General features: G+C 31.9%; 1 protein-coding gene across 1 annotated transcript; it reads left to right on the top strand.

Annotated features, from left to right (window-relative positions):
• The first annotated feature begins 1051 nt into the window (after positions 1 to 1051).
• On the top strand, positions 1052 to 3173 carry LOC108484704 (polyphenol oxidase, chloroplastic-like). Its single transcript, XM_017788593.2, has one exon. It carries the CDS (start codon positions 1067 to 1069, stop codon positions 2915 to 2917), a length of 1851 nt encoding a protein of 616 aa, XP_017644082.1. The 5' UTR covers positions 1052 to 1066; the 3' UTR covers positions 2918 to 3173.
• Positions 3174 to 11568: the final 8395 nt, after the last annotated feature.

Below are 11568 nucleotides of genomic sequence, written 5' to 3'. Positions count from 1 at the left end.
TTTCTATTTGATAGAAGCCTATTCAACTAATATTTGAACCATGTCATCACCATTCAAAACAAAAATATTATTTCGATCTATTAATATATCATTTCTCAATTGTGCATTTTCATTCCATCTACCCATCTTCTCTCTTTCTTTCTTCCATGATATAATATTTATTATATAATTCTTTATCAATTATAATCAAGCATCTTAAAATGTCATGCATACAATGAACTAAAATTTGATTTTTTCATGTAATTGATGCATAAAATTCTTTTGTATAATGCAATTCAATAAACATATAACAATTAAAATTATTTCATGCAATAAGAGTAAAACAATAAATTTGACATAACTTTTCTTATGATAAAGATTCTTTTAAATCAAAATTTGACAAGATCATTGACCTTGATGCACTTACAGTTGCAAATATCCATCCTTATAGTACTATGCTTGTAGTGGCGTGTAATGCACGATGAACAAGCAAGCCTTTTTTAATTTATCACAAATTGCAAAAATAGAACCTTAAAATTATTGGTGTGTGGGGAAAAAGTGAACTATTTGTTAATAATCAATAAACATATTTATTCAATAGATATATACTTGAATAATTATGAGTATTTGTTAACAATCAAGTAGCATAACTTTTGGTTACTTATAATTTTTTTTACAACTATTGGAACAATATATATTTTGAAAATGTTCCAACAACTATTCTTTAAACTACTGATTGAATTGGTGTTACGAGTTAACCGAATACCAATTTAATTAAAGAAATTATAAAATGTACTTTCATAATTAAAATAAGTCACAAAGGATTTTAATCTTTTATTTTTAAAATAATCAATAAAAAACTTACATGACTCAAACTCACTTCCTTAGTACAACAACAAATATATACTTAATAAAAACACGTTTTCCTTGCCTGAAACTCTCCAATTATTTGTAGTCTTTTCTTACCATGTCATAAAATGATTCATCAAGTGAGAATAAGAAATTTAAGGCACAATCCAACGAAAGATATTTAATTCAAATTAATAATGAGAAAGGATCCAACCCCGTTGATTTCACTATAAATTCCATGATATCCTTCACTTTCATCTTCACCCAATCGATGCAAGGTAGCTTAACAATGGGTTCCACTGTGAATTCCCCATCAACCCCCATCATTATTCCCAGTTCCCCCCTTCAAACTTCATTCATCCCCAAAACATCCCAACTTTCCATATTCAAGAAGAAAAAGCCTTTCAACTTTGCCTCCAAGAAACTAGTGTCATGCAAAGCCAGTGATAGGAACCAAAATAATGCAGACTTGTCTTCTCTAAACAGGTTTGATAGAAGGAATATCCTTCTTGGCCTAGGAGGTCTGTATGGTGCAACCAACCTTGTAAGTGACTCATTTGCATCAGCCGCCCCAATAGCCGCCCCTGACCTTTCGCTTTGTGAGAATTCAACCGTAACATCTTCAAGTTCAGGAACCAGCATAAGTGTCCCTTGCTGCCCACCAAAAGCAACGAATATTATAGATTTCAAACCACCTCGGTTTTCCAAGATAAGGATAAGGCCGGCAGCACATTTAGTTGATGCTAACTACTTGGAGAAATTTACAAAGGCGATGGAGCTGATGAAAGCTCTTCCTGATGATGATCCTCGTAGTTTCAAGCAACAGGCTAATGTTCATTGTGCCTATTGCAATGGGGCTTATGATCATGTGGGATTTCCAGATCAACAACTTCAAATTCACTTTTCATGGCTTTTTTTCCCATTCCATAGGTTTTATCTCTACTTCTACGAAAGGATATTGGGGAAGTTGATTGGTGATCCTAATTTCGCAATGCCATTTTGGAACTGGGATTCTCCCCCTGGCATGGTTATCCCTGATATATATGTAGACCCTACTTCTCCACTTTACGATGAAAAGCGCAATGTCGACCATCAACCCCCCAAACTGCTTGATCTTGATTATGCTGGCACTGAAGAACTATTATCAAAGAGAGATCAAATAAAGAGCAACCTAAGTGTGATGTACAGGCAAATGGTAACCTACAAGACCCCTTCTCTTTTCCATGGAGCAGCGTACCGTGCCGGCGATAATCCCAGTCCAGGAATGGGTTCCGTTGAGAACAATCCTCACACCGCCGTTCACCGGTGGGTTGGTGACAAGCGGGAGCCATTTTCTGAAGACATGGGGAACTTCTACTCTGCAGGTAGAGACCCATTGTTCTACGCTCATCACTGCAATGTTGACCGATTGTGGAACATTTGGAAGTCATTACCAGGGAAGAAGCGAACTGATTTCACTGACACAGATTGGCTCGACTCCTCCTTTCTTTTCTACGATGAGAACGCAAATCTGGTTCGAGTCAAGGTTCGTGATTGCCTTAACTCAAGGACTTTGGGGTACGATTATCAAAAAGTTAATATTCCATGGCTCAAAAACAAGCCAACTCCTCGAAGGCCTGGTCGAGGTAGTGGTAGTGGTAGTGCAATGGCAGCCGAAACCAACACTAAAACCGTTATTCGGAATGCCTTCCCTATAGTTTTAGACAAGTTGGTGCGTATTGAGGTTCCAAGGACAAAGAAATCAAGGACTAAGGTTGAAAAAGAAAATGAAGAAGAAGTATTGGTTCTACAAAACATCCGGGTAGACCGAGATGTGGCTGTTAAATTCGATGTGTACATTAACGATGAAGATGATGAGACACCCACCGAACCAGAAGATTCGGAGTTCGCAGGTAGCTTTACAAATATACCTCATAGCCATCACAACCCTGGGGCAAAGCTTGACACTAACTTGACTTTACCATTATCGGATTTGTTGGAGGATTTAGATATTGAAGGTGATGACAATATTGTGGTGACTTTGGTGCCTAAAGAAGGGAAGGGTCTGGTTTCTATTGGTAACATTAAGATCGACTTCGTCCGAGATTGATGATCAGTTCATTTGTTGGGTCTACCCTACCTACCTGGTGAGAAATATATTGCCTCGCCCTTTGTGTTCTTCGATCGGAGTGATGGGTTCATCACTTGGTTTCCCCTTTTTTATGTACGAGGTTGTTAAGTTAGAAATAAGGTCATCATGTACGTCTATGACCATAATATCCTTTGTATGCTACGTTTTGAGTGAAGAAACTCGTTCGGATTTTATGTTTGGGAATGGTCAAATTTTAAGATTTTCTAAAAACAAACTTAGAATTCCAAATCAAATGATTTTTATAAAGAATTTTATGAAAATTCTTAATTTTTAAAGCTTTGCTTAAAAATACTTTTTTTATGATTTTCAAAAATAGATTATGATTTTTAATGTTTTAATAATTTTCTAAGTTTTAAGAATTTTTTGAGGTTTTCCAAATTTTTATGATATTTTTAAAACTTAAAATTTGTTTTACTCTTATCGACACATGATGGGATTTCATTAGTTGAATTAACCTTTTCAGAAGAAAATATATAGATGGGCAATTAGGTATAAAAAATGAAATTATAGAGACCAAATTAATAATTGAAATAAAGTACAAAAGGTAACTGATAAAAATAATACAAATATCAAAATGATAATTAATTATAGGAGAAAGGATTGTATGAAACTGTAATTCTACGTCATCCTTATCTATTTCCAATAAGAGTATGACAAATCAGATTTTTCCTCCTGATTTTTAGTTTTTTCCTTCAGAAAAAAGAATTTGATTTATCATGCTCCTATTGAAAAGGGATAAGAATGACATGGAATCACAGTTTAATATAATCCCTTCTTTTAATTATAGTACAGGGAGAAAAGAAGTATTAAGCCAATTAAATTACATGAATGATCGATGTGCATATAGTGCCTTTTTTTTTGTGTTTGTTTTTGGGACATTTTTCTACGTGAAAGGTGATACCAAGTTGTCATGTACTCATATGCGTTGCATCGTACTAATTTTGTTTTTAGTGTAATTTTTCAAGCTTTTTATAAATTTGATTTCTAGTTAACCAAACTAGTGAATAATTAGTTGTTGAAAATTTTAGTTGGGATCCAAAAGAGATCAAGTCATTACTACCATTTGTTGGATATTTGAGTGGAGACGATAGAATGGAAAACTTATATGGAAATAAATAGTACACTTCAAGGCGCGGATGAATGAAATTTTGAATTTCCTTTGATTAGCAAAATCGAGGAATTCCTTAACTCTTACTCTAGTTTCTGAAAATAAGATTGATTGTAATTGTATATTTTGTGAGCAGCATAATGCCTCTATTTATATGCACTCAATGAATACAATTTTGAAGAGCCACATTATTCATATTGGACATACTTCTTAAGAGAAACATGTCCCATGGAAATGTATCCATTGGATGATAAATCATAACTTTTAATTTGAATAATGCTTATGAATAATTAAATTTGTAAGATGATAAATCATCACTTTTAATTTGAATAGTGTTCATGGATAATTAATTTGCAATATATAATTTCCAACAATCCCCCGCTAGATTGCTAATTCCAGAAAATAAGTACACAACGATTATGCATAAAGAAGGGTGCCTGCATATTGAACCTTCCTTTAGTGCAAACTCTCAGAGTATCAACAAAGTGAGTGGTGGCTAGTCGCTTGAACTATCACTCTTAAAGTCAATACGAGAAAAATTTCACACATAATTGTAAAGTATTAGAGTAAGAGTTTAATTTGCTTTAGCACCGTTATGGCGATGTGCTCATCCCGTTTCATGAACATGTACGAGAGAAAACCATAAAGAAAATCTCGTTGAAGCATCACCACTTCATGTCCATATAGGTGGATTTCATGACAATTAATGTCCATCCATTAAGAGTAAAACTCATCCTCCTAAATTATAAACACTAAATCCTAATCCTTAGTGCACGTTGTCATTTGATAACTTGTTATTACCTTTTGAACCTTGAAACTAACTTTTGGCTAGAGCAAGGTAAGGTTTCCATTATAAATGATGTGATTAGAATGGTTTTAATCCCATATTAGTGGTTGTACTCTTAACCAAATTCCTTGACAAACCTTTCGTCAATGGATCCACTAAATTTTCAATTGACTTAACATAGGTAACAGTTATCACACGGTCCCTAATCAATTGTCTCACATACTCATGTCTTAAACTTAAATGTCTAGACTCTCCATTGTACACCTTATTGTACGCTCGATACATGGTAGATTCACTATCACAATATATGGAAATGGAGAACCTACATTGTGGCCACAACTTTATAACTAACAAGAGATCTCTTAGCCATTCCGCTTCCTTGCTAGTAGCCACTAAGGTTATATGTTTATCCTCTATAGTTGAATGTGAGATACAAGTTTGTTTTTTAGAGGCCCAACTAATGGCTCCACCTCCAATTGTAAAAATCCATCCCGATGTGGACTTATTTTCACTAAGACTTGTAATCCAACTTGTATCCGAGTAACCTTCTAGTAATGCTGGATAATCACCATAGAATAATCCCAAATTTTTTGTTTTCTTAAGATAGCCAAAAATCCTACAAATGCCTTTCCAATGATCGATACTAGGACAATCTGTAAATCTCGCCAATTTGCACACAACAAATGCGATATCAGGTCTAATATATGCAATGATATCAGGTCTAGTGCAATGCATTGCATACATTAAACTTTTGATTGCGCTGGCATACTCAAGTTGCAATATAGCCCTGCCATTATTCTCACTTAATTTGAAATTCGAATCGTATGGAGTGTTTGAAACCTTGATATTCAAGTGTTTAAACTTCTCCAATACTTTCTCAATGTAGTGAGATTGACTTAGTGCAAAGCCCTTTTCATGCTTTTTCACTTTTATATGTAGAATTGTATCTACCTCATTAAGATCATTCATTTTAAATTTTGAGGCTAGGTACTCTTTGGTCTCACGAACACCTTCCATGTTCGTACCAAAAATCAACAAATCGTCTACATAGAGACAAATAATTGCATCATATCTATCGGTGAATTTAGTGTAAATACATTTGTTTGCACCATTATGTAAAAAACCATATGACAAGATAACCGAGTCAAATTTCTCATGCCATTGTTTTAGCGCTTGTTTTAAACCATATAATGACTTGATCAACTTACACGCCTTATGTTCATTCTCAGGAAGCACAAAACCTTCTGGTTGCTCCATGTAGACTTCATCTTCCTGATCACCATTCAAAAAAGTCATCTTAACATCCATTTGATGTACATGTAACTTATGGATAGATGCAAGTGCTATAAGAATTTGAATGAAGGTCATCCTAGCCACTGGTGCATAAGTGTCAAAATAATCTAGACCTTCTTTTTGCCTAAATCCTTTAGCCACAAACCTAGCCTTAAAGGTTGGAGAACCCCCTGTTAGAGTAATCTTAATTTTAAACTCCCATTTACACCCAATAAGCTTCTATCCTTGAGGAAGACAAACTAGAATCCAAGTATTGTTGGATAATATTGAATCTATTTCATCATTGATCTCCTCTTTCCAAAATGCTGCATCTCTAGAAGTCATGGCTTTACCATAGGATTGTGACCATCCATATTAAACATTATGAGGATCTTCCTAATTATAGATTCTCTATTTCTCTCAACAAGGAATACTAGAGATTGCGAGTAAATAAAATTAGGACCAAAGTCCTTTACTTTTCTCACTCTTTGACTTTTCCTCGGCTCCGTATCCTTATTATCACAAAAACTTCTTTTGGTTTGATCACTTGAGATCATTAGTTGGTATTCTTTTTCTGAATCTGTTAAATTATTGAAAACCTTATTTTCAATAAATACAACATCTCTTGTTTCAATTATCGTATTTGACACTAAGTTAAAAACACAATAAACCTTAGAGTGTTGGGTATATCCAACAAATGTACCCTTGACGGCTCTTGGACCTAACTTTGTTCTCTGTTGGTCGGGAACTCTACAGTAAGCCAAACACCCCCACACTTTGAAATAATCTAAGTTTGGCATCCGACCCTTCCATAACTCATATGGAGATACTTTAAATTTTCTCGATAGTATTCTGTTAAGAATATAACACGCAGTTAATAATGCTTCACCCATAGATTATATGAAAGTTTAGCATTTAACAACATCGAGTTAATCATATCTACTAAAGTACGGTTCTTTCTTTCCACCAAACCATTTTGTTGTGGAGTATAAGGCGCATAACACTCATGTACCACACATTGTTCCTCACAAATATATTAAATTCATTTGAAAAATATTCACCACCTCTATAACTACGAAGCATTTTGATTTTTTTACTAAACAAATTCTCAACCGCATTTTTAAAACGTTTAAACATATCAAAAGCCTCATCTTTACTTCTTATGAGATACACATAAGTAAATCTAGAGAAGTCGTTTATAAAAGTGATAAAATATCATTTTCCACCTCTTGTTAGTGTTCCATTTAATTTACAAACATCCGAATGAATTAAATCTAACACTTGTGAATTCCTTTCACACTTATTAGGAAATGACTTCTTGGTAATTTTTGATTGAATACAAATTTCACATTTATCCTCAAACTCATCATTATTTAAACTTATATAACCATTCTTTTACATATATTGTAAGTTTTCAAAATGAAAATGTGTTAAATGCATATGCCACAAAGGATAAGATTCAACAATATAAGTAGAAGAATTAACCTTATTCATATCAATGCTCAACTTGAACATAACCTCGTTACAATATCCTTCTCCTACATATATATCACCCTTAAGCAAGACAAACTTATCAGATTCCAAGATAATCTTGAACCCTTTGTTACATAGAATACTTGCGAACACTAAATTCTTTTTCACATCAGGAACATGCAACACATTAGTCGAAGTCAATTTCTTCCCAAATGTGAAGTTGAGTTCCACTGTCCCTTAACCGATTGATAGTTGCTCATAAGCACTTCATGGTTTGCCACTAGTTCATAACTCTTGAATTATTGTCGATCATTACACACATAGACAGTAGCTCTAGAGTCGAGTCACCAATTACAGGACTTATCATTCATGCTTATGTTGAGTTCAGTAATCATACCAATCTCCAAATTTTTGATCCCTTCTGTAACCATGGCCATAAATCTATGCTCTCCACCATATTGGCTTTGGAAGTTGTGTTATCTTGCTTCTTTTTGAAAAGTCTACAATCTTTATATAGTGTCATTTCTTATTGCAATTATAACAATTGCGAGTTTTTTTTCTTGTCTTGCACGTCCTTGGTCTTAGATGTGGCCTTTCACTTACCATTTCGAGAGTTCTTGGACTCGCTCACATGGTTCACTTTAGAAATTTGGGGAAAATATACCGCATCACGCTTCTGAGTTTCCTCTTCAATACGCAAATGCCTAAGTATTTTCTCCACAGTGAAGTCCTCTACCATATGCAAAAGTTTCTTCCAATAATTGTTTCAAGACGAGGGCAACTTAGAGATGATAGCCCCAACTTGTAACAATTCCAAAATAACAACTTTCAAGTCACGAAGCCTGCTTACAAGGACTTATAATTAATGGACTTGATCCATGATCGGGATACTATCGAGCATTTTGAATTCGAAATACTTCATCATTAAAAATTTATTAGTACCTTGTTGCTCGGTGTTGTATTTCTCTTCAAGAGCTTTCCATATTTCCACTTGGGATTACATCAACATGTAAAGATCTTACAATTGATCAGACAAGGTGCTGAGGATGTGTATTCGACATGTGAAATTGTCTTCTTCACACTTTTTCTTGAGTTCAACCACTTTCGCAATTTCCTCGAAATTTACATTGGGGGCGGGATCCTCCACGGGTTGTAGGTTTGGATCCAGAACATACGCCACATTTAATACAGTAAAAAGGAACAACATCTTGTCCTTCCAATGATTGAAGTTTGAACCATCAAATCGGTCAAGTTTCACAAACTCTTGGTTCATCACTTTAAATGCGGTGTTAGCCTCTGTCGCCATCTCCAAAAATAGTTCTCTTTGATTGTTGGATATTTGAGTGGAGACGATAGAATCGGAGGCTTATATGGAAATAAATAGTACACTTCGAGGTGCGGATGACACTTTCCAAAGAGAACTATTTGCCCACACACAAAGTTGCTAGAGGGTCAAGACAAAGGTCCTCCCGGGATACAACGAAGTTTTGAATTTCTTTTGATTAGCAAAATCGAGGAATTCCCTAACTCTTACTCTAGCTTCTGAAAAAAATATTGATTGTAATTGTATATTTTGTGAGCACCATAATGCATCTATTTATATGCACTTAATAAATACAATTTTGAAGAGCCACAACCCTTCATATTGGACATACTTCTTAAGAGAAACATTTCCCATGGAAATGTATCCATTGGATGATAAATCATCACTTTTAATTTGAATAGTGCTCATGAATAATTAATTTGCAATCTATAATTTCCAACACCATTTATATATGATAAATTTGTTAAGCATGATATTTACTTTTTGGTAAAAGAACAACAAAATTTTTATAATTGCATTTTAGTTTTTTATTGAAAAATTAGATAAATTAATCTTTATATGTTAAATGAGTAAGAAAAATAATCTCTTTATTAAATTTATACTGTTAAATATTTGTTTTAGTTTTTATATATAAGATATAATAATAAATTTAGCCCTTAATCTTTAACTATTTATTCAATTTGACTCCTACTATTTTATTAGAACAAAATTAAAATTTATTAAAACTAATAATGCTAAAGGGTTAAAGAGGTTTAGTAAAAAAAATCAATGAAACCCTTTAAAATTTTAAAATATAAAAATTATAAACAAAATTTATAAATAAAATAATTTTTATTAAAAATACTAATACCAACTCAATAAAATAGTAGGGATCGATTTTTTTAAATCTTATAACCATAAGATTTTAATGGATTGGTATTATTATTTCTAATAAAAAGTTTTATAAGTTTTATAATTTTTTATAATTTTTATGATATTTTAATGATTTTAAAATTTAAAATGGTTTAATTATTTTTTAATTAGTTACTAAAGTCTTTTGATCCTTTAACCTTATTATTAGTTTTAAAAATTTTAATTTTACTTCCAATAAATGAGTAGGAGTCGAATTGAATAAATATATAAAGGTAGAGAGTTAAATTTATTATTATACCTTATATACTTAAATTTTAACAAAGGGACTACTTTACTTACTCATTTAATTTACCATGACCAATTTATTTATTTTTAGTAAAAAATTAAATATAATCCAAAATATAGTAAAAACATTTTGCAGTAGTCTTAGTTTACTTTTCCTATTTATTTACTTAATTATTCAAAGATGATAATACAAGTAAAATTTTCTAACAATCTTGGTATATGTATGCATACTTAAAATTGTCTTATACCGACAATTTCAAAAGCACTCTGCAGTAAGCAGAAAATTTTTTAGGGGGTCGGATAAAATTTTAATTTTTATAGTTTATATTTTTATAATTTGTAAAGGATTAAATTGAATTTTTATAATTTTAGAGGGGGCCAAAGTGTAATTTTACCTTTACTAATTTAAAATTTTTAAAAAATTTTAAGGGTCTAAAATAAAATTTTCTATTTTAGGGGGGCCGGGGCCCATGCCAACCCCCTGGCTATGCCCCTGACTCTGCATAGTGCTATTGTCAAATCAGCTAGAAAGATGAATTAGTGATGGTCACCTGAAATTTAGTACATCCGACAATATTGTTCACAGTGATTTTCTCTTAATCTTTTCAATTGATGTATAACTATTTTTCAATCTAAAATGTATTATAGTGATATTTGTATTGGGAGTTTAATTTTATTTTATTTTAAATATTATAAAAATAGAAAAATTAATTTTTATGCAACATATTAAAGAGTAAATTAATTATTTTTGTTAAAAATTTATTTACTTATATTGTTAAAAATTGGTGTGCTTGATGGAATAATCAAATAATAACATATGAGGTGCTATGTATACGTCATGCTGACCTCAGAGATCAATTTTAATAATAAAATAAATTAAATTTTAACAAAAGAATCGATTTTCTCTTTGATTCAACGTACAATGATTAATTTTTTTATTTTTTGAGCAAATAGAACAAAATACAATCGGATTCCTACTATAGAAATTTGTGTGATACTTTTACTATCATTCACATTAGAGGTGTTTTATTTTTATTTTTATTTTTATTTTTCCAATTGATTTTTTATTGAAAAATTTAAGTGATTTATCGTTGCAAAAAGGAATAATGTAGAGATTTACTGTCCCACATTACCAACCCAAAATCTTTTGTATTATTTTGATAAATGATTGGAACTTTTCTACCATAAAAATTTACGACTTTTTTTTTTTTACTAAATATAATAAAAGATAAATTATTCATGTTGGTACGGTGTGCTGATTTAGTTGAGGTTTTTAACTGTGCTCACTGCATATTTTCATTAATGCAATGAATTTACTTACCATATTTGAGTTAATAATTTAATGAAGAAATTTTTGGACTAGTTAATGTGTTGTTATTTTAAAAATGCTATATTCCATGTATGAAAACCATGTTGAAATATTAGGGTTGAAAAACGCAACAAAAAATAAGTTTAAAGAAAAAATAGAGTTTTAGAATTTTTTCCAAAACTAAAACTTGATTGTGATA

Source organism: Gossypium arboreum, chromosome 6, assembly GCF_025698485.1.
Source record: "Gossypium arboreum isolate Shixiya-1 chromosome 6, ASM2569848v2, whole genome shotgun sequence".
NCBI classification, from domain to species: Eukaryota; Viridiplantae; Streptophyta; class Magnoliopsida; order Malvales; family Malvaceae; genus Gossypium; species Gossypium arboreum.
The sequence above is the reverse complement of the archived record's forward strand: the minus strand, read 5'-3'. Positions and strand labels throughout refer to the sequence as shown.

Excerpts from the sequence above, each read along its gene's own strand:
- LOC108484704 (XM_017788593.2), top strand. The coding sequence starts at position 1,067 with ATGATATCCTTCACTTTCATCTTCACCCAATCGATGCAAGGTAGCTTA.